This window comes from Mustela nigripes, chromosome 1 (genome assembly GCF_022355385.1).
Source record: "Mustela nigripes isolate SB6536 chromosome 1, MUSNIG.SB6536, whole genome shotgun sequence".
Lineage (NCBI taxonomy): Eukaryota > Metazoa > Chordata > Mammalia > Carnivora > Mustelidae > Mustela > Mustela nigripes.
The window spans coordinates 3,247,352-3,270,556 of NC_081557.1; the positions used below are offsets into that span (position 1 = coordinate 3,247,352).

The 23,205-nt window shown below is 63.4% G+C and overlaps 1 protein-coding gene across 2 annotated transcripts in view; it reads right to left on the minus strand.

The window, feature by feature from the left end:
* Nucleotides 1–22,606, minus strand: part of ANO1 (anoctamin 1) — a 69,451-nt gene extending 46,845 nt beyond the window's left edge. The window contains exons 1-8 of one of the 2 annotated variants that reach the window (XM_059399172.1): nt 22,274–22,466; nt 10,570–10,668; nt 9,557–9,708; nt 8,221–8,275; nt 6,196–6,247; nt 3,777–3,842; nt 3,245–3,300; nt 1,411–1,452 (exon numbers count right to left, since the gene is read on the minus strand). In XM_059399172.1, the coding sequence (XP_059255155.1) occupies nt 1,411–1,452; nt 3,245–3,300; nt 3,777–3,842; nt 6,196–6,247; nt 8,221–8,275; nt 9,557–9,708; nt 10,570–10,668; nt 22,274–22,366 (615 nt within the window). In that variant the 5' untranslated portion in view covers nt 22,367–22,466. Of the gene's footprint in view, nt 1–1,410; nt 1,453–3,244; nt 3,301–3,776; nt 3,843–6,195; nt 6,248–8,220; nt 8,276–9,556; nt 9,709–10,569; nt 10,669–22,273 lie in introns of both variants that reach the window. The other variant, XM_059399180.1, reaches the window with a different exon arrangement.
* Between the last annotated feature and the right edge of the window lie 599 nt (nt 22,607–23,205).

Genomic DNA, 23,205 nt, shown 5'->3' on the forward strand with positions numbered 1-23,205 from the left:
CCATCCTGCGATTACCCCTGTGGGACAGCCTGGTACTCACACCTGGGATATTAAATTCAGTGGGGGGTGGGGGGAGTAGGGGGGGCAGCATTCCAGGCAGGGAACAGGTGGGTCCTTGAGTTGTGTTTGCTGGACCTGGTGCCCCGTGGTGCCCAGTAAGTAGCTCCTGAGTAAGTGAATGAGATCATTTTGGCAGAGATCTGAGTAGCCTCCGATTAGCGAAGCAGCCCGTGTGGCTGGTGCCTAGGGAGGCAGGTGAGGAGGAGGCCGCAGTGGCCCGTGACGTTGGGGACTGAATTAGGCCTGAAATGGGGTCACTGGGACCAAGGAGGAAGCATCTGTAGGTGGAGGAAAGGCACGAGACACGCAGCGCAGGGGGACAAAGGAATAAAGGAGAGCGGACTCCGAGGCCAGAGTCGGCCCAGGCAGGCCTGGGGAGGGGGTGGTGCTTCTCTAGCGGGATCGAACTGGGGGAGGTTCTGCAAGTCACTGGGTCTCAGACGAATGCCAGATGTTCCACTAAAAATAACCAAATATGTCATTTTTGAGCTAAATCAGATAGCATCTTCAGCTGGATTCCCGGGCGGGCAAGTCGTATCCAGTACCAAAGGCTTCAAAACACGTACGGGGGCCAGCGGGAGGCAGGAATGGAGAACATTCCATACACAGAGGTTCCCAGCCTGAGATCTGGGACAAGGCCGCCATTGTGAGCTTCCCAGGGAAGCGTCTTCACCCGCCGCTTCCAAAGGATCTGCCCTTGAGGGGCAAACATGGGCACGGGAGGCCTGTTCTGCACGCTGAAGGAAGTCTGCAACTTGTTTGGGAAGCGGGAGGCAGCAAGGTGGGCACAGGGAGGAGCCTGGAAGCCAGGTGCTGGCTTGTGTGCGGGACGGCAAGACGGCCGGGAAGAACCTTCCGGAGTGGGGAGGACAGAGAAGATGTGGCTGTGGTGGGGGTGGGGACACAGGGAGCCTGGGCACATAGGATCAGGGAGAGCACTGAACAAACAGATCACTCAGGGTCTCCACGTGAACCACATCCACGAGTCTCTCCAGTGTGCAGAGGAGGCCGTGGCTCTCTGTGGGGCTGGCCCCGGCGGCCCAGGAGCCCTGCGTGATGGATCAGGCCAAACGCCTGCGAGGGGCAGGTTGATCACCCAGGGGAGATACAGGCTTTGGGGCAGGCGACGAAGGCCACGGTAGAGAAACACAACTTCGCCTTCACACGCTCCCCACAACCCGCCCAGGTACCTCTCAGACCCAGAGGGAGGGGCGCACTCCAGCGGCCGGGGTTCCGCTGGGTCCCCCCACGCGTGCGGTGGGAGTGCTGCTGCCCCGTGGGTCGCCGTGCAGCCCCGTCCCGCCCGCGGCCCCCCGCCCGCGGCCCCCCGCCCGCTCTGCATCCACTCACTTTTCTGTCGTTGAAATCCACGTTTTCACCTTCATAGTCTCCCTGCTCGCGAGAAAAGGAAAAGCGTCAGTGGAAAAGGGGGTCACAGGGGCTCAAATCCAACACTTCCAAACGCAGTCAGCGCCGGTGGCTCTGGTGGGCATGGCAGGGTGACCCCAGACGGTAGCAGGTCACGGCCCAGGGAAGGCTGGTGGGAGCCTCCGCCTTGTTCCGCTGGGCGGGGGGGGACGTGTGTTCCACCCGGAGGCCCCGGAGTCTGGCCCGACCAGGCGGGCCTCCCTTTCACTCCCAAGGGCAGGAAGTTTTCTGGCCACCGCGCAGAGATCAGTGACCCCACACTCCCATTTCGCACATGGCCAGACTGAGGCTCAGAGAAGCCAAGTGGCCCTGACATCTCGGGGTGGGGGTCACCGGCCCAGCAGTTTGTGAGCGGGACTGGGGAGGAGGGGCTGGAGGACAGCTGCATTTCTGGAGCCAGCGGGCCAGGTGAGCACCCGCTGGTGGACGTGTGATGGGGGGCGACGGAGGCCCCTGGCAGGAGCCAGGACCGCTGGCGGGGACCCGCGGGGTCGGAGCCCTGCCCTTGAGAACAAAGCAGGTCGCAGGCCGAGGCAGTGGACTCCGCACGCCCACGTCAACACCGCACGCGTCGGGCACTTGCCAAGTGCCACAGCGTTCGTGAGACTCATGCTCAAGGAACGGTGGCCAAGCAGGAGTGTTTCCGCGGGGCAGGGGACATGGTGGGGGACGCAGATGCAGGGCCGGGCAGGGGGAGTGGGGGGGACGAGGGATTTGTGTGGGGGCTTTGCCTGCCCTGCGGGAAGAGGAGCTGCCGGGCAGTGGCTGTGGGGAAGCGCGCACAGGCGGAAGGAACCGCATTCCTGAAGGCACAGAGGTGGGGACCCTCGGTCAGTGGGCCCAGCTTCCCACAGGGGACGAGCAGGTCAGAGTCAGGGGTCTGGAGGGATGGCCCTCGCGGTCCTGGCAACCAGGTCTCTCCAATCCAGGGTCTGACTGGAAGCCCTCTCGCTTCTGCCCCCTCTGACGCCACTGGGGACCATTCCTTGCTCGCAGATGGGGACACGAGGCACAGAGAGGACAGGGGCTGCCTCTACTCCCGGCTGTGGAGGGACGTGGCCAGGACGGGCCTCTGGGTCCCCTGACGCCCAGCCCCTCCCCTCTCTGCTCTCTCCTGCTTTGTGGCTCCTAGTCCTTGGGGCAACACCCATTTTGGAACGTTCTAGAGGCCCTCAGTCCGGGGTTCCCACACTGCTCGGGCCCCACAGTGCATTCCCGTGCCCCTCTGACCCCAGCCCCCGTTTCCATAGCGACAAGAGGAGAATCATCCCTGTCCACCCCAACTGGGCCAGCACGTGGCCGTGGCCACAGGCTATATTTGTCGGGGGATACCAGAGGGATTTGGAGATCCAGCTCGGGAAGCCGGCTACTTGCTCTGCAGAAATGGATACACGCAGAGTCCCGGTCCCTCTGCCAGAGCGGGGGCGGGGCGGCGGGGGAGACCCCGGCAGGGGGCGCATTTCGTGCACAGGCCGGCCGCAAGGTTCACACCCTTGGGTGAACCAGGGCAGGGTTCCTGCCACAAACGTCCCTGCCTTGGTGGGCTCGCTCCGCAAGAAGGGAGGCCAGGGGTGCAGAGGCTCCGTCCCCCAGCCTGGCCGGGAAGGCCTGCGAGCCTGCGAGCCGCTGACATTTGCAGGAGGGCCAAAGCAGGAAGCCGAGACCGCAGGATAATTAGAGCTCCCTGGGGGTGTGGCCCGCGGGGATTTGGGGCGTCCAATGACGCAGGCGTGAACCCTGTGTCAAGGTCACTTACATCGTGCAGGGGGTAGGCAGCCGAGTAAACGCCGTTGGCCAGCAGGCTCGTGATACCTTAAAAACAAAGGCAGAGGGAGAATTACGGACCAGATACGTCTCCCGCCGCTCTCTCTGCCAACAGAGCAGTCCCAGGACCATGTCAGTTGCCGAGAATTCTCGCGAAGCCCGCTGCCCCGGGGCACAGAGGGCCAGGCCACGGCTCTGGTTTCCTCCCCGGGTTCCACCAGGAGACGGTAAAACATGCTCTATCGGCAGGATTAGGAAGACACAGAGAAAACCCCAAGAGACAGTCACGCCTGGGAGGAGGGAGGCACCCGAAGCCTGCGATTTTCCAACTACCCACACCTGCTGGAGGGCAAGCCTGCAGAGGAAAGGTGGATTTCCAGGGGTTAGAGAAGCTGAATCACGAGGGAAATACGGGGGGAAATTGATGGTGTCGGAAAACACACATACAATTTGGAATTAGATTTCAGGTTGATTGGAAAAGCCAAAGGGGGGGCCTGCGGGCCCCGCAGGGGGGCGGCACTTACCATATTTACTACATTTTCGCCTTTTATTTAAAAGGGCAGAGTCCTTCCTTCTTCCCTCTCCTTGCCCTGTTTGTACATCGGGCTATTAGTTACATGAAAACGTCTCAGGGGACCAAAGCTGCATTCGGGGGAGAAAGCATTCGCTCACGGCGGTCCACGCGCCTGGGGGAGGCGAGGCGGTGGCCGCGGCCTTGACGGGGGCCAGACCCTGCCCTGGATGCGTTGGGCAAGTCACCACACCTGAGCCTCCCAGAACCCGGAGGCGAGCCTTCGGTGCCCAGCCCCAGGGGGGGCCGTGCTGTGCTGGGAAGGCCCAGCCGGCCGTGCACGGAGATGGGGGAGCGGGGGGCTCCGGGAAGCCTGATCTCGCGCACACCCTTGCGGGTCAGTGCTGCCCCAGAGTCTCCAGGAGCCCTTTGCTGGTCCCGGAACCCCCGGCCTGGTCAAAGAGGCTTTGCAGGTGGTGAGCGGGGCAGCTGTCTCAGTGGTCTAGCCGGCCCAGCCTTTAGGATGCCACTGGGAAATGGGGGAGAAGTGTCTCCCTGAGGCCCACCTAAAAACAGACCATTTCCTCTGTCAGTGATCTGGAAAGATCAGGGTGCCTGAGGGATGCTTTGAAATCTAAACCAGAGGCAGATCGGAGCATCCCGCTAAAGCCCATGTGTGTGAAAAATTCATCTGTAATAAAAGCAGACGTGGGTCTGATCCAGGTTCCCTGCCTCCTCACTGTTCTAGAACACTGAACACAGGAATGCCACAGGGCCTTTGCACAGGCCTGGATCCCTCATTTTCTTCAGATCTCTGCTCAAGCATCTGCATCTCCTCCTCAGAAAGGCCTTTTTCAATCATTGTTCCTAAATCTCTGCGGCAGCCTTCCCAGCCCCTACAAGATGATGTTCTGGCTTTTCTGATTATTATCTGTTTCCTCCCCCAGAATGTAAGTCCCCTGAGGGGACAGAACCCATCAGTACTCTCTGCAAGTTGAATGAGTGAATCTGGAGGTGATTAGGGCTTTCAGACGAGGCAGCGAGGTAGAATGGGGGTGCCGACAAGGACCCCGATCTATCGGCCCTGTTACCAGGTCCACCAGAGAACGGTGGGGAGCACTTCAGATGCGTGCCCCTGGAGATGACCCAGAGCAGGGATCAACTCTAGCTGGGAAGTTCCCAGACGCTGGGCTCTTAGCAAACCTTTGGTGCAACCATGCGGGTTTGCTCTGGAGGGGACCCTACAGAGACCTACAGGACTTAGGTCTAGGACAGAAGCCACACTTCCTCCCACCCCAGGTGACCAGGGCCACTCCGGACACTCTCGCTGCTTCTCAGGTGGGCTGGGCCTACAGCGGACACTTTCCTCAGGCTCCTCCTGACCCCTGGATGGGAGCCCCCCCATTCTCACTGACCTAGGACACAGGCTCAGAGATTGCAGGTCTGAAAGAGTCCCTGTGACTGGCCATCGGCCACACTGGCCAGGACACTTGCAGCCCACCTGACCCCGAGGGTCCGTCATCTCCTCCTTGTGTCCTGGGCCCGGCCCCCAGTGCACCCCCACGCTGCTCTCTCCGCTTACGTCCCGGCAAGCATTCTCCTCTCTGCAGGAAGCCAAGTGCACAGGGAGTCTCTCCTGGACTCACAGACCCCTGCCCACCGGCACGGCCCCGTGGCCCCGGAGGGCGTGCGTGATGCACAGCTCTCAGTGGGCGTGCGTGACGCACAGCTCTCAGCGGGCGTGCATGAGCTTACGAAGGAGGAACCCTGGCAAAGGCTTTCCTTTGCTCTCAAGTGTTTGGTTTTGGCGACCTCAGCCCACAGTGGCCGGCGGAGGTGAGGGACCCCTGCTGGGGCGGGAGTGGGGTCAATGGGATACCCTTTGGGCGGGGAAGTTCTGCACCCATGGCTCGGGGTGTGATCCAGAAGGTGCCTGGCCAGACGGATCTGTGCCAGGTTCTGGATTTGGGCTGTGTGTCGAGGACGGGCCTTCCAGCAAGGCCCGGTGTGGAGCTGTGCGGGTCCCCAGTGGGGAGCCTTCCACTCCAAGCTGGGAGCACGTCCGGTGCGGGCACTGCTTTGGGCCATCCCTGCCCCGCCCCCGCCAGAACCCCAGCGACGTGCCCCTGGACTATAAGGGTCCAAGAGGGTGATGGTGCCTTGGTCACCCCTACAGCTTCCAGCAGCCAGATTTACCACCCCTGCAGGGAGAGGCTCGGACACCCCCGCGAGCGCCACAAGCCGGAGAGAAGGACACCCCGTACAATGGCCCCGCGGGCCTGGAGCAGCTCTCCCGTCTGACGCAGCTACCCGGGCTTAAATCAAAACCATCTAAAAACCCCCAAACCAGCTGCCCGCCTCCCACGTTGATGATGGGAGGCGAGATTAGGGCTGGGAGGGGCGCTGAGCTCAGGCCCCAGCAATGTCCTCACCCATGCTGTACTTGGCCTTGGTACACGTCGTTCTCTTCAGGATCTCATAGACCTGTTGGGGAGACAAGAAGGAGGGGCGGACGGTTACTCGAGGCACGCGGAAACTGTCCCACGACGGCCAGAAAGGGACGCAGTCGCGCATGACCTGCGACAGCCACCCACTCTCCTCTGAGGACAGACGGCAGGCCTTTCTACGGACGCGTGTCCCCAGCGCCGAGGGTGTGCTGTGCTGAGGGAGGAGCTGCTGGGACAGGAGGACGCCTGCCTCTCCCTTCCTTCCCTCTGTGAGGCACCGCCGGCATCCTGCTATTCGGGGTTGCGAGCTGTCCCTGGCACCCCGTGGGACGGGCTGCTCTGCTTTCCAGCTGGGAAGGCAGGTGGCATTCCAAGCCACGGGCACCGGGCTCATAGGACCCCTCCCGGGTGTAGGCCTCAATGCTCTAGAAACCCGAGGTGGGGGCAGGTTCTGGAACCCATCCCGCCCTGCATCGGGAGGCGGCAGAAGCCCCCTGCAAGGTCCCATGCCGCCCCAGCCCCACGCCCCCTTGACTCACAAGACATCTCACTTGGTGGCCTCGGAAGCCCCGGCTCGGGAGTCTGCCTGCCTCTGGCCCTGGCGTCACCACGCGCAGATGTGTGGTCTCGGGCAAACTACCTCACCATCCCGTGCCTTAGTTTCCCTATCTGCAAAACGGGGTGACCGTGACGGGCCCTCTGGCTCAGACGTGACAGTGAGAGCGGCACTCTTCCCTCCAAGCCCTCAGAACCACTTTCTGCTCTTTGGGATCACGGACGGAGCTCTGTTTTATAGCAGACTCCCCCTGAAACGGGGTCTGGAGCTTTCCATCCACCTATTCCGCCCCCCCCCCCCCAAACCAAGAGCGAATTCACAAATTTGCACAGCCGCAGGTCATGTGACTTCAACATTCATGTTGAAACACACACATGACCCGGTTTCTGCAGCCGGTCATTCCTCCAATCCTCTATTGCCTAAAGATGCAAAAAAAAGTCGAAGTGGCTGCTTCTCCCAAGGGGTCGGTCTCCAGGGGAGCTCTTTCCCTCCCCACCGGGACACCTGTCAGCCCCGAGACGCTCCAGCTGGCTGATGTCCTCCCATCAACAAGTTCCTTCTTATTTACTACGATGAGCTTTAATTGCTAAGATTGATTAGTAACACGCGTCACGTAAACCACTGCACCGTGGCCCAGGCCGCCCCGCACGGAGGGGCACCGTGGCGCTCTGAGCGGGAAGCCAGAACCGTTCTCGTTCTGATGCAGGCTTGGTGCCTCCGCAGGTCACGAGGTTGGGAGGGGACAGAGGGCAGCAGACGGGACCCGGATCTGTCTTCCTGGCAGCGGCCCGAGCCCCACTCACCAAAGCAACCCGAGCCTCCTCTGGCCACCTGCTGGCCTGGGGATGTGGCCGTGAGGGGCAGTTATCTGCTCAAGGTCAAGTGGCTGCCCTGCACCTCTGCCCCCCAGGCTGGGCTTTTGGTGGGGGCGGCGGCAGCAAGAGCAGAAAAGCATGGTCCTGAGCTGTGCATGGCCCAGCTTGGCTGGTGGACAAGTTGGCAGCCGATGGATAAACATTAAACCAATACCCTGAAGAGGGCAGGGCGGCCTGGTCCGATTTCAAACTTCATTCTCTCCTCTGGCCCAGCCCCGGAAATCTGCCTCCATCTGCCTCCACCCCGCCTGCCAGGTCCGCCCCTGTGCGGAGAATCTGCAGCCGGGGCCCCACCAGCTCTGCTAAGGGTCCCACGCAGGGAGGCCGGGGACAGGTGCCGGGGGGTCTGGAGTCCCCCTGCCCTTTCCTGTGGCTCCACCTGGGGAAGGAAGGGCGGGGCTTCCCCTGCTCCCCCCACTCCCCAGCCTCCCCCCTCTGCTTTATTATTCTAATTATCGCTGTCACAGGCAATTAGAGCCGGCTTCCACCTGGAGGAGCTTTGCTGAAATGAAATGATCACCCGCTTCTCCCAGGGGCCGCCGTGCTGGGGAGCCAGGGAGTCCCACAGGCTCTACTTACTATTGTGCTCCGGGTTTTGCTGTCGAAAAAGGAATCCTTGTCAGACAGGTCAAATCTGTTGAAATAGTGAGAAGAAAGAGACACACAGTTCACCGGAGTCGGCTCTCCGGGTTTCCAAGGCCCTGGGAAAGCACACGGTCCCCGTGAGCCGTGACCATGACCCTGGGCAGGTGTGCCAGGTGTGCCCCGACCCTGGGCCTCTGGAACAGTCCGTGTCACTCCCCCAGGCCCCTCTGGGAGGCCTGGATACCCACACCTCCTCCCAAGGATCTGACGATGCCCTCAGTCTCTGTGTCAACGCTGCCTACGGTGGGGACCGTGCGGCCCCACCACGAGATGCTGCCGATCCCGAAGACGACCTCCCAGAACTCCACAAACAGGGTCAGTCCTGAGGTCTCGGCCCCCACATATTTTGTCAGGTTGCCTGAGTGCAGAGGGGAGCCTCTGGGAGAGGTCGCCCACTGCCCCAGGCACTCAGGGTACAGCCGGGGGGGGGGGGGGGCGGATCCCAAGGACGATCAGGAGGTAGAAGAAATAACTGCGGAGGCCAGCGCTTGGCCCCTTTGCTAGAGCCGAAGCCCCAGCTCTGAGCTGAGAAACAGCTCTCCACGTCCCGTGAGACCAGTGGCATCCTGGAGAGCCCCCCTCCCCCGCTTGTCATCCATGTCCCTGTGGGTCTAGAACCCAAGTTCTCTCTGTTCCCACCACTGCCCACAACTCCAGCTCAGAGGGCGATGCCCCGCTGCCCCTCAGGAGAGGGCAGGATGGAAGGTTCCAGAACCGGTGCAGCCCTGCCAGGCAACCCTGCTGGCAGCACGTCCCCTGAGCCTCCAGCCTCCAGCTGTGGCTGTCTTTGTCCCTGTCTCCCAGAGCTCGGCCCCTTCGGGAGGCCTGGTTAGCCAGACCCTCTCACAGGAACACGGACCCCAGAGGGATGGGGCCGCAGGGGGGCGGAAAGATGCCCAGGTCCCTGCTTTGGGGCTTTGAGACAAGCCGCATACACGCCCTCCCTTGAGCCCGTGTGTTTTCCTGAATGTCCCCCGACAGGAGGACAGGACTCGTCACCCCTCCACTCCTTAGTTAACAGCGATCTTGGAAAACATCCTTGGATCTCTTCTGTGCTCAAGACCTATAAACTGTTCAGAGAAAGTGCTTCAGGGGCTGAAACCCCACTGCTCTGGGAGGACGGAGAGCTTCTCTGGCCTCAGGGGACTGTCCTACAACCTGCATCTCCCTTGTCATGTACCACGCGGTGGCGGTGGCGGCGTCCACACAGCAGGGCCCTCCAGGAAGGGGCAGGATGCGCGGGATGGGGGAGGGGGAGATTGCCACTTACAGGTGCTGCTTCTCCCGAGAGAAGGGGTAGGAGAGTCTCTTTGTGGTCTGGGGTCTGTGCTCGGCCACCTTGGGCTGGATGGGGTCCGTGATTTTCTGGAGCACGGAGCTGATCTTCTTCAGGAGGCCCCGGGGCTCGTTAATGTGGTAGAGCTGCAGACCGGATTGGGAGGGGGCGTCCGCGTCATCTGCTGGGCCGTGACCCTTGGAATCTATTCTCAGACGGTCACAGGACTGTCCACCCCCCCCCCCCCCCCCCCCCCCGGGGACGCCCGCGGCCCGCCCCCCCGCGGGGCCCCGGGCCCCCTCCCCCCCTCCCCCCCCCGGCCCCCCCCCCCCCCCCCCCCCCCCCCCCACTCCACCGAGATGGCACGTCCTGGGAACAGAACTCAGGGAGGCAGAGTAGCCCCCACTGCGCCCGGTTTCCAGATAAACCCTCCAAGCTCTGACTCTGAAGACTGTCCCCGCAAAGTACAATCACAACACGTCCCAGAAAACCTGCCTCTGGTCTCTGCTTTGCTCAAAAGAGGTAGCCCACAGGGTCTCAGTGGATTTGGGGGCCAGGGGCTGACGGACCCCCGAGAACAGCTGTGCCCCCACGCCCCGCTTTCCTTTCTGCACAGGAAGGAGAACACGGCCACCTCGCTGAGCTCCGGAGCCTGCTGTCGGACGCGCCTCAGCCCGAAGTGTTCACAGATGAAAAAGAAAGTCCCCGCAGGCTGGGCAGCGTGATTAGAGGGGGCTGGTGGGTCGGCCATGACACCACGGGGAGGAAACACCGAGCGGGAAGGCTCAGCGCGTCTGTGTCTGTAACGGTGCCACCGACGTCCCTCCCGCGTCCGCTCTCAGTGCGTGTGGTCTGGGGTCTCCGAACACCCCCCGCCCCAGGCTCAGAAATCAGGACGTGGGCGCCCACTGCCTGCCCCCTGGGTGGCACCGAAGGTTGCTCAGTTTCCCGCCACCAAGGTTCTCGCGGGCACCTGTGGACCTGGGGGGCCGCGCCCCAGCACCCACCTTCTTTGTGGGCATCTTCAGCTTCAGGAACTCGGCCTCCCTGCACAGCACGTTCCAGGGCGCGTGGATCTTTACGAATCCGACCCCGTGAATCTTGGTCTGGCGGGAGAGAAAGCCTCCATGAGCGTGCACAGCTCCGGGTTGGAAACCATCGGCAGGAGTCGGGGTGACAGGTCAGCGGCCCCTCAGTCACACCCCCAGGCAAAGCCCCGATCTGCTCCCAGAATCTCCCCCTTGTGCGTGGTGAGGGGCCAGCAGGGCCCGGAGGGGGTCCCAGGGTCCAAAACTCCCTGGAAGCTCAAAGGAGCACGGCCACAAAAGAGGCTGAGAGCTCTTCACAACCGACAGCTCGGGCACTTGTCCCCAGTGGGTGCACTCGGTGCCCCTTGACCCCAGGCAGGGCTGAGGAAGAGAAGGTGACCCCCTCTGGACACCTTCCCTCTGTGGGGTCAGGCACCCAGCCATCCCCTGGGGTCCCTGGGCAGCCCGGGGCAGGGGCTCGAGGGTGGGCCTGTTCAAGCCGGGAAGCCCCCAGACCTGGAACTGCTGGGAGCTTGGAAGAGTCGCCCCCACTCTCCCCGGGCCTGCAGGTCTGGATAGACAGGAGAATGGAGAAAGCTGTGTGTGCAGCATGGGGTACCCCCCAGCCGCACGAAAGGACGAAACGCGGCCATGTGCCGCGACGCGGATGGACCCGGGCCTCCCGCCCCATGAAACCCGCCCGGGCGCTGCTGTGTCGCCTCACACGTGCCCCACCCAACAAAAGAACAGGAGTCGGCTCTGAGGCCCGGTAGCTGTGTTTGCGACCTCATCTGGGTAACGTTTCCACAACGCACGGGCCCATCCGGTCACTGCGTGGTGCCGTGCTCCCATGCTTCCGCGGGAGCCGTGACCGTGCGTGATTTTTCCCGCACAAGGTTAGGGCAGCGCGGGGCCCGCAGCACGTTGTACTGGCGGGAGTGGGGACCGCGCTCCAGAGCAACGCCGGCCCTGCTCGTGGGCCACAGGCACGAGCCCCCCGTGACTCTCCATTCTTCTCTGTCCCCCATTCCCTGAATTTCGTGTTTAGGGGAGACTGTCTGGAGGCGTCCACAGCAGCAGGGAGGGGATACGAGGCACGCAGCATCAGCAGACTTTCTAAGCACCCCAAGATAACTGGGTGCCCCGTGGCGTTAGTGCCAACACAGCATAAAGCGAAGAAACAGGGCTTGTTCCTGAGCCAGAGCCATCCACGGCGGAGGGGCCCGCGGTCCAGCAGACTCCTCGAGGGGACCCCACGGCTTAGAGCCCAGGCTGCCCCAGACGGAGGCCCCCCCCCCCCAGCTCTCCCTTCGACCATCCTGAGGTGTGAGGGACTGGCCGGGAGTCTCGGGGGAAGGGACTCAAGCTGCGGGAGGGCGGCTGTCACCAGTGCGGGCCCGGCCCCGGGCACTGGGGTCGGCCGACTCAGGGCTGCCTCTGGCTTCCAGACCGCAAGTCACGTCACTGGTCCGGGAATGGGGATGGCCCGTGGGTTCACTGCAGGTTTTGGGGGTGGGGAAAGCAACGGAGCCGACCACGTTCACCCATCAGCCCGGGACACCGAACCTCACAGCCGCCCAGGAGACGGCGGGCAGCTGGGCAGCGCGCAGCACACCCTGGGTCAGGCCCGCAGACAGAGCGACAGACGGACCCCCACGGCACCCCACCTGGGGAAGGGGACCACCGCTGGGGCCCAGGGGAGCCGTCCTGTCCTGGGCCCAGTCCTGCTCAGGGGCTCCGCTCCCCAGCCCCACTGCCCGCAGCAGCACATGCGTGTGCTGTCCACACGGTATGCGTGCCCCTCACCTGGACGAAAGCCACACACGGGAACCGCGGTGGTGAGGGGGGCAAGACCCATGGGTGCTCGTGACGCATGGGTCCCTCTCCGTGTCCTGCTGCGTGTTTGCTCGGGCGGTCCTCACCACGAGCCTATGGGATGGGCCCTACCGCTGTCCTCGTTCTGGAGCGAGGACGCTGAGACACACTCTGCCAGCTCATCGGACGACTGTCCTGGTTCCGTGTCCTAGTTCAGCTCTAACAAGCGACCACCGGGCGTAAGACAATGCAGACTCATTCGTTCATGGCTCTGGAGCCAGAAGTCCTAAACCGAGGTGTCCTTGGGGTCATGTTCCCTCTGGAGGCTCTTCCCGCTGCTGGGGGCTCCGAGTGTCCTGGTCTGTGGCCACACCCCTCCGGCCACCTGTGCTACCACGTGGCCTCTCCCATGGGTCTGTTTCCAGTCTCTCTCTGCTTTCTCTGCTAAGGACACTGTCAGTGCACCGAGAACCCCCCTCAGCCCAGAGATCCTTGACTTACACCTGCAAGAACGCTTCTTCCAAACAAGTTCACGTCTGCAGGTGCCAGGTAGACAGGGCTTCCCGCCGACTGTGCTCACCCTGAATATGCCGCCGAGAGCCCCACGGGCCTTTGTGCAGGGAGCCTGTCTACACGGTGAGAGGCGCTTTTAGGAAGCACAGGCCCGGGAGCTGGGGCCTGGAGCTGCCTCCGAGGAATGAGCCAGGACCAGGGCACTGAGTGCGGAGACCCGAGGGGCAAGAGCGCTCAGAGGTGGGCTGGTGCGGGGCAGCCTGGGAAGAGCCTGGAGTCCTGGCATGGCCCAGGGCGGGGCACACAGTGCACAGGCTTGTGAACAGATCCATGCCAGCGAGAGCTGGAGGACCCAGCCCGGGGCCCGTGGGAGGGGGCAGCCCAGATCCTCCTGCTGTCCTTGGAGGGGCCAGTCTGGCAGGCACTAAATAAGCCCTTGAGATTGGGGGCCTGAGTTGGCGTCTGCCTCCATCCCTGTGTGCCTCTGGCAAGCGGCGTGACTTCTCTGAGCCCATGTCCTCATCTGCGAATCTGCAGCGTAAGGCTTGCTTCACAGTCGGAGGCGGCCCGGGGTTCTTAGCATTCCGGCCCGGCCCCCCAGCTGGCAGGAAGGGTCCGGACAGGGAGTGGTTACTGCTTCTGCTCTGGACCATCTCTCCGTGGCCACTGGGCAGCCGAGGCCACACTGGCTTACGTGCGCGTTCACCCTTGTCCAACAAGCTCGAGGCCGCCTCCCCAGCTCAGGGAAGACCCAGAGGACAACAGGACCTGAGAGGCAGCAGCGCCCCCGGCCCAGGTGGCTCCTGCACGTGGGGCCGATCTCATGGGGCGCCCGGAGCAGGGAGAAATGACTGTCGGGAGCCTGCGCACGGCGGAGCCTGTCTTTCCCCTTCCAGACCCGGGTCTATTTCTGGGCACTGCTCACCCACACACAGACCCAAAATATATTCTTCCCAGTCCCATGGAGAGTTCTCTCGCCGCTGGTCACGGAGCTGGTGCCTGCGGCCGGCCTGCTTGGGAAAACGCGCTCCTCTGTGGACGTGAGCAACGAGGTCTCTCCAGGAAACATCTGGCGGGATTTGGGAAAGGGGTCGTGGGACCAGTTCGGGAAAAGCACATACGGGATGTTCTCAAACGTGGTGCCCGGCCTGACCGCCACCCGGTCCCAGGGGGAAGAAAGCACGAGATGGCCGGGTCCCCCTTGCCCCAGCCAGACCAAGGATGTGGAATTACCCGGGAGACCCCAGACCTGCCGGGGTGCGGCCCGGGAGCGCCAGGCCAGCCTGACGCAGGGGCGGGGCCCCCGGGTGCCCAACGGACATGCCCACCAGGCCGGGAGCTCTCCCGGCGCAGACGGAGTGTGTTCAAGCCTCCATTCTGAGCCCAGCTCACAGACACGGTGACCTGACCAGGACTGTTTCTGGCATTTTCCTCTCAGAAGCAAGAAGAAAGGCACAAATGAAGCCACCATGACCGCCCCCCACGGGGTCGGTGGTGGGTGAGCACCCCTGGGGCTCCCCCCACATCCCCACGGCCACCTGCGGGCCTGGACGTTCCAAGCTGGCGGGCTGGACCACGTGTGTCCACCATCTGGCCACCCCCCCCCCCCGGGGTGGCTGAGGCGTGGGCTGGGGATCGCTGGGAGGCTTGCATCAGAGAGGACCCTCCGTGGGCCGGTTCTGCTTGCCCTCGGCTCCCCGGAGAGCTCCCGGCAGCACCGTCTCCTCTTCCTGCCCTGCGGACCCAAAGGCCGCTTCCTGCCCTGGGCACCTCATAGGGTGGACAGAAGGAACTAGGGGACCCCCGGTTGCCACTGCCGCCAGGGGAGTCTCCGCAGCCAGGTCCGGTGTGTGTGCCCGGGCCACGGGCACGGTGCCACAGGCCAGCAGGGACACAGAGACCCTGCCTGAGCTCCTTCTGGAAGGGGAAGCCCAGGAGGGGCTTGAGCCCCGACCCCTGACGGCCGCCAGGCCTCGATGTCTTCAGCTTCCGACAGGGACCCTGCCACCCCTGGTGGGAGTCGTGAGCAGGAGGGCCCACAGCCCCTTCCGGACCCTGGCCTCGGGATGTCGGGGCTGCCCTGGGGGAGGGGGGGCCCGTGTTCCCGGCACCCGGCCTGTGTCGGCGTGGAGAGGTGGCCCACGTCACGTCCCGGCTTCTGCGGACTCCACCCACGCAACCCGGGAAGAGCGGCTTCGGTCACTCAGGGACCGTCCCATTGTGCGCGGGCGCGACGGGGCCTCATGCGTCATCGGGGTGATGCGTCGGGGTTGAGGCTCTAGGGCGCGTGGGACCAGCCGACGCTGCCCTTGCGGGCGGCCGAGGAGCTGTGTGAGGACCGGGCAGGGGCATCTGCACCCCCCACCTCAGCACGGGTCCGGCCCTAGCCCAGCGTGCTGAAGGAAGACACGACAGGGAAGTCACCCGAAAACAGTCACTCACGGTCCTGCTTCTGCGACAAGCCCGTGGAGGACTCACCCGCCCTCCGCGGGAAACAGTACAGCGTGCGGGACAGAGAGTGGAAGAAAATCAGGATCGGGGCGGCAGAGCGGCTCCAGAGGGAAAGGCCGGGCGCAGTTGCCTTCAGAACAGCGACCAAGGTCGGGTCGTTCCAGGGCCTGCCCCTGGGGAGCTGGATCCCCCCAGAAAGGCCCCCCCCGGGGTTGCTAGTGCTGAGCAAATCTGGACAAGTGGAGGGGGGGGACTTCTATCCCCTGCGTGTAGGGTCCTGGCCTCCAAACTCCTCAGCCCCAGCATGTCTGGGAACCACAGCCCGTGACCTTGCTTCAAGGTGGTTCTGGCTCTAATGCCCTTGGACGTGTGACCGACGAAGCCCCAAGCCTCTCCAGACAAGGGCTTCCGCCCGGAGCTCAGGGACCCCAGGGCAGGGCACGCCCACTGGGAGGGGAGCCTGCACAAGGGGCCCCCTCCACCGGGGGACTCTGAGTGGATTACTGGGATCACAGACCGTTCTTAAGAAAGAAAAGGCAGGACAGAAAGGTTCTGCCAAGGACAGGAAGCCACTAAGAAAATGACACAGCCACTTTGGAAAAAGACCAAACAGAACTTTCAGAAATAAAAAAGCATCGTAAGGAACATTAAAAACCCAGCGAACGGTGTTTGAAGGTCCTCTGCCCCTCAGAGGGAAGGGGCCGCGGACGCTTGCCCCGGGGGCCCCCGGGAGGGAACAAATCTGGCCCCAGCTGCGGCTGGAGCATCTGTCGACCTCTGTGACCTCTGGGCTTCACTCTGTCAAGCCACCAAAGGGTTAACAGCCAGCTGGCAGAGTTCTCGATGAGCCGGAAAGAGCCTACTTGGGCACACCACAGGCCTGCGGACCCAAGAGGACGTCAGAGCTGCAGCCTGGGGCCGAAGCTTTTACCCCCAAACCCCGGCACCCAAGGCGAGCCGTGTGATGGTCTCGGGGTGCTTTAAAGACGCAGTTTTGAAAAGACTGTCCAGAATTCCCTTTAAAAGTGTGCGTCCGCAAAGGCAAGGCAAGCCCAAGGGAAGCCGGGCAAGGTACGCAAAAGCCTCCACAGAACATGCACGATATGTAAAACCTTTAAGGCCAAGGAAAGGAATGTGAAATGGTGAAATTATGAATGGAGAACTCATACCTTCAGGACTAGACTAGGGTCCCTGACACCCCACTGTGGAAGGCCCACGGGGGAAGGGTTCAGCCCAGGGGCAGGGTCTGGGGCTGGCTTGTGCCACGTGCTTCAGGGCGAAGGGCATGAGACAGGATCACCCCTGCAGGGCCCCGCTGCCCTGGTCTGTGCGCTCCGTCGCTCAGAGCCCAGGCCCGTTCCTGCCACTTGTGCAGGGGGTCTCGTTCCTGGGCTGCCATCGCCTTCTCACGGTGGGGACAGGGGGAGCCCACGCAGCCAGGGGCAGGGGTTTGCTCCCAAACCCATGAATTCTCTGGGGGCCATCTGCCATGGTTTGTTTTCACACGTGGAGACGCCAGGATTGGACCTCAGGCTTCTCAAGTCGAGGACCTCCACCCACCAGGCCCCGGGGCGCTGAGGAGGGTCTGCCCCCAGCCCCTGCAATGCTCAGGGCCGCGCGTGTCGTCACGGTTGGCCAGACCCCAGAGCCGCCTCGGACTCCTGCCTGGGACACCTGCTGGAGACGGCAGGAAGCCTGGACCCGCCCTCTCCGTGCCCACGGCAACCCCTCCCACCACCGGCCACGGTCACCTGGCTTCTACGTGGTGATGAAGGGTCTCCACGCCCCGGGGGACCCTGCCCTGCCCAGATTTGCCTTCTGATTCCCGTCCGGCCGGCGGGAAGCTGGGGACAGCAGCCTATGCCGGAGAGCTACAGGGGAGATTGTATTCACGTCCGCCCGGATTCTCCTAGCACTTCCGGAGGACAGAAGTACCATCACGTCCATTTCACAGCTGGGGAAGCTGAGGTCCAGAGAAGGGGAGCCACTTGCGTCCAGGCCGTCCCACCAGGAAGTGGCCCAGAGGGTCTGAAGCACACAGGGGGCTCGGAGGCTGGCCTCACGGCCCCGTTCTGCGCCCCAAAGCTCGGTCTGGAAACAACTGCTCCTCCTCGGCGTTGGAAAAACAGCCTCCACACTAAGGAGGATGGGAAACTCTCGCTGCCCGAGGCCCACGCCAGCCGCGGGGCAGGAATGCCGGGAGCCTGCGTGCAGGGCCGAGCCCCGAGCGGCAGCATGAAAGCAAGGAAGACCGCAGGGTTCCCGCGTCCGGAACCTCGACCGTTCTGCCAGAGCTGGGGTCAAGTTCAACCTCGGGGCACAGCCGGGATTCTGGTGTGTGGCCTTCTCGGCAGTGACCCACGGACATAAATAATGTCCAGCGGGCTTTGAGGCCAGACTTGAAGAATGCTGATGGGTTTCAGTTGCAAGCAAGCGAGCTCTCCTTCTTCTGACGGGAAGCCGGGCCGCTGACCCCACGGCTGTGGGACAGAAGGAGGGACAGAAGCAGAGACGCTCCTCTCCCTTCCTGCCACTGCCGGTCACGCTGTCCCGGGGTCTCTGACACGGGACCTCCCTTGGACCCTCGTGCGTGAGACGGACATTCAGGGCCACCCCCTGGATGGAGGCACCAAAGCCTGTCTTGACACCCCAAGGTCTCTCTTTGGGGAGTCTGGGAAGCAGTTTTCAAACTGGGTTCCTCTGAGCCCACAGTACCTGGGGAGGGGACCAAGGAGGGGGGATGGGGGACCCACGGGCATAGGCTCAACCTCGGTCTGTCCGGTACACTGGGGTTATGAGTGAGAGTGGGTCTCCCTGGCTCTGTGGGCCCTTGGCCTAGTCTCCATGTGGGGCTACCTCTGGGGTACCGAACGGCAGATCAAGGCTTGCGTGGACACTGGTGGGCCCATCTCTGCAGGTGCCTCTGCTGGCTCATGGGGGAAGAGACCTGCACCTTCCTCACCCCTCCAAGGATGGTCTGGGCTCAGGAGCCACCACATACCCTGCCAGCCAGTTAGGAACAAGCTCAGGCCCAGCCCAGGCCTGCTGAGTCGGAGCCTGCACTTGGACAGGACCCCTGTGGTTTACGGGACACATCTGGGCCCCGCAGCAGGGCAGCCTGCCCGAGGCTGGGCCCCACCCTCCAGACCACCTGTGCTGATGTGCCCCAACCACGAGTCACCACCTGGACCCCTACGGGCGCCTCCAGGGGTCCCTGCGTGATTCACCCCACTCCTGAGGGCACCAGCCACTCTGGGGGACTCTCAGCTGCTATGGTGGGGTGAAGGGGGTCCCCCACAAGAGACATCCGTGTCCTCACCCCAGAACCTCAGAACGAGACCTTATTTGGACACAGAACTTTGCAGGTGGAACCAAATTAAGACAAGGTCACATGAGAGGAGGGCAGGCCCTAAGTCCAACGTCTGGTGTCTTTGCAGGAAGAAGGGAGATGCAGAAGACATACAGAAGGCGGCCGCACAGGGACAGAGGCAGAGCGTGGACAGGCGCCTGGAGCCCCCCAGCCGCTGAGAGAAGCAGGAAGGATCCAGCCTGGAAACCTTCAGAGTGAGCCCAGCCCCGCGGAGATCTGGAATTGGGACTTCCGGTCTCCAGACCTGTGCGACACCCCATCTGGGTTGCTTTACGCCCCCGGCTGGTGGTCTCTAGTTATGGCTGCCCCGGGGCACTACCCGTTCTGTGTCCCCCTGTGCTCTCAGACTGGAAGGTCTTCCACAGGTCATATCACGGGGCGTCCTCACCACAGCAAACCTCTGGACCCAGGACAGAGACCAGCACACGGATGCCCCGTCTGCGTGGGGCCGGCAGCCGGCTGTGTCCAGGAGCCACGCAGCCTCGTGCACCCACTGGCCTCTCAAGGAGCGAAGGCGGGTCATCTCTGTGCCCCGGTGGCCTGCGGGCAGCTGCCTGGTCATGGTCGCAGAAGGCTGGGCCAGCAGAGTTCAAGAGGGCCCCCCCCGGCCCAGGGGGTCTCACGGTTTATTTGCCACCCCCCCCCCCCCCCAAGGCTCCCTCTCCCTCCTTGCTCCTGCTCCGTATCCAGCCTCGAAGCAGGACTTCTCCGCCAGGAGCGAGCCTGGCTCCCAGGGGCAGCGGGCACTATCTGGAAGCAGTTTTGGTCATCCCACCCCTGGGGACGCTTCTGGGAAGGGCTGCTCCGGACTTTCCAACAGCAATGGCACCGGGGAAAAGCAGCCCCTTTAAAGGCCGGTTCTTTGCTTCACCCAGCGTGGGCGTATCTGGTGGAAGGCATGGGTTTTTCTCCCCACAAACGTGCACCTAAGCCCCGATCCCGCTGCAAACCAGGTAAGACTGCGCAACTGGAGTCTCCTGGGGGCTCTCCTGGGGGCTCTCCTGGGGGCTCTCCTGGGGGCTCTCCTATTTCCCGAACTGCAAGCCCTTCGCTCCTTGTAACCGGAGCACCCACCCCGGGAATGACTCACTAGCCAGGGCGTCTCTCCCCGAAATAAAGGCGACGGCCACGAGCTGTTAATCGCACGGGCAGCGGTCCACGCACAGACCTCGGAGGACGCCTCTGACCCGGGTTCTGGTCCTGCCTGCCTCGCGGAGGGTGGGGGAGAGCACCGGGCTGCCGCAGACGGAGGGTTTTTCCAACAGCCTTGGGCCTGTTCGTGTCCCATGAAAGATCAGGAAGCACCGGGGCCTCGTAAAGCCCCGTTCCTGACGCGAGAGCCTCCGGGGGGCACGGCCCAGCCCTGGTTTCAGCCACCCTGGACACTGCAGGGGTGCCGTGTACATCTTTCATTTTTGAAACGGCCCCAGTCAGCCGTGGGAAAGCCTCCTGTCGCTACAGAGCCAAACCATCAGTGAAATTCGTGGGTCACTTATGGGGAAAACGGGGTCTTCTTTGGTGACAGTGACCACTGTCTCTATGTTGGCTTTTTATTTCAAAGTCACGATTGAGAAGATCAAGTTTCAAGAAAGATTCGTGGGATGTCCCAGCCGACTGGACTTGGAAAGGCTCCTGCTCTCACCCTCCGCAGGAGCCATGATACACAGTTTGTATTAACCACAGCCCAGGAGACTCGGATCCTGGCCCTTGCCCTGGCCTCACGATCACCCACTGGCGTAATACTACTGCTGTGTCCGTGCTGTGGAACGGGAAGCTCAGGCCGAGCAGCCAGCGAGCCTCGGGAAGGACAGGCAGAGGCTCTGGGATCTGTGGGGGCCAGGGTTCCCTCCCAGACTCCCGGGAGCCTTCCGAGTACAAGGCTCTGACGCCGTCATGGGGAAGGGAGGGAGCGGAGAGTGCGTCGCTCACAGAACAGACCAGGCAGGTGCAGACCGCAGCCCCAGCTCCCGGCTCTGCACGCGGGCGCCGTGGGCTCTCCCGACTCCAGCGGAGCGCGTCTGTCCCTCCAGCTGTGAATGGCCACATCAGGGCGAGGTCTGCAGCGTGGCCACAGCGTTTACACGAGAAGCAGAGGGCTGGCAGGGACAGGGAACCAGAACCATGCCCTAAGTCAGCGACCCGACTACTCCCCTCTCCCGAGGGGCTTGGGCTCAGGTCCCGGACAACCCCAAACACCCAGCGCATCTGCAGTGGAGGCGGCTGCCCCGCCGGGAAGAGACCCCGCAGCCGCAGCGGGACTCGACGCTCGCACACCCTGGCCACTCCGACGGGGACCCCTCCTGCGGCAGAAGTGCACACCCGCCAGACAGCCGAACCCCGGCAGGAGACAGCCACGCAGAGAAACACTCCGCGTGCAACACAACACGAGGCCCCCTGGCCGCCAGGTGCGCGGAGAGAGGAGCCCCACAGAGCAGCTCCGGGGTACTCAGGGCCGGCACTAACGACGCGGCACAGAAGAAAGCTCACACCTGCTCCTCTGCAGAAGAAAGCTCACACCTGCTCCTCTGCAGCAGAAAGCTCACACCTGCTCCTCTGCAGAAGAAAGCTCACACCTGCTCCTCTGCGGACCGGCTGGCTGGCCCAACACCCCGGGGCATCCTTACCACCGGACCCACAGCGTTCATTACTTAAGGGCACAGTGGTTCTCAAGGATGAAACGGCGAACAGGCCAATTTTTCCTTTAAACACCCCGGCTGGCTCACGGCTCCCCCAGGCAGCCCACTAACCCTCTCCTCGCAGTTTAGAGACACCCGGATTCTCGGTTAGTCCACACAGGGACCCTGTGGCCGGCAGCGGGAGAGCCCTGCAATGCTCGCGGGGGGAGGCCCCGCCCCCCGCCCCGTGCCCAGAGAGGTTAAGGTGCAGGCAGGGGCGCACACAGCGAGCGTGCTCAGAGGCTGAGAGAAGCACCCGTCCCATGGGCTGTCCAGGCCTCCGCCTGCCGCCTGCGCCGCCCCGGGTGCCGGTGAGTCAGCCCTTTACTCTCCCCCGAAAACTTTCCTTTGAAAGATTCTCAGGCTTTGCCAGGGACAGCTGCTCCGGGAAACAGTGAGGGTCGGGGATTTCCGAGCACCAGAGCCCCCCCCCCCCCCCAGGGATCGAGCCAGACCCACCTCCCCACTGGACAGATTGAGAAACTGAGGCCCCAAGAAGGGCCAAGGTCGGCACCAGGAGGGCTCCGAGGAGAGCTCGGTCCTTGGCCCCTCTGGAGGGGCGCGTCTTCCCAGGAGAGGGACTGACCAGAGCAGGATGTGCCGTGACTCTGGAGGTCATCGCCAAGAAGACCTTACCCTCCCCCAGAGCAGATGTCACCAGGGTTGGGGGCGCTACTTGGGGGCTCCCCAAACCCCAAAACTTAACACGTGTATTGCTCCCCCAATCTCAACAGCCGCAGCCTTCACATCAGCTGTTCTGGGAGCCCCGGCGAAAGCCAGAAGGGCCCCTCCCCACACCACCTTCTGGAAACGGGCGGCGCGCCCAGCCCACGAGCCCGCAAGGCGCAGGGATAGTTACGTCCTCGTCTCGCTCCAACTCCAGGCCGGCCTCCAGGAGGTTCCCCTCATACTCCTCCCTGCGGAATCGCTTGTCGTCCTCGTGGTAGTCCATCGGGGGCTCGGGGCCCCCGGCCGCCCCCACGCTCCCCTTGCCGGGCAGGGGCTGGTCCCGGCGGGCGCCGCGGGCGGCCGGGGCGGCATCGCTGTGCTGCACCCTCCTGGCCAGGGTCCTGCTGCCCGAGGGCCTCTTGGGATGGTACACCAGGATGTAGTCCACCTTACGCCGGCCGTCCCGGAAGTAGAGGCCGTGTTTGCACTCGGCGTCGGGGTCCACAGAAAGCGAGTTCAGTAGCTGCAGGGGAAAGAGAGGTTGCTGGCCGTCAGGGCCGGGCTCGCGGAAGGGAGCAGGGACCAAGCTGGACGGCCTCCTCCGCCCGCCCGCCTTCAGCAAAGCCGCGCTGCACGCCCGTCCCACGCGAGCACCGCCGGGGGCGGGGCAGCCACGCACACAGTGGCCCTGTCTTCGTGGGGGTGACGTCTGAGAAGGGGACGTGCACATGATCACACGCAGGCCAAGCCGGACCCTCCGAGCTCGGACGGAACCCCGGTTCTGTGGAGCCGGAGCCGGCTTCCTGGGAGGGGCCAGGCTGCTTGCAGAGACCGTGGGAAAGGCTGCAAGGCCCCTCCCCCCACCCCCCCCCCCCCCCCCCCCCCGTGCCCCCTACCAAAAGTGCTCCTTATTCTCTCCCGCAGGGTCTGCGGCAGTGCGGGCCGAGCCCAAATCTGCACCAGCAACTCTCAGCCTTTGAGAACCAGCGTGCACGGCAAGGTCCTGTCAAAATGCCCAAGGGCCCACGACAGCCCTCACCTGACCTGGTTCCAGCTCGGCCACTCGCTAGCTGCCTGTTAGGTTGGGTTCCCCCAAAAGCAGCCCCCGAGTTGAGCGTCTGC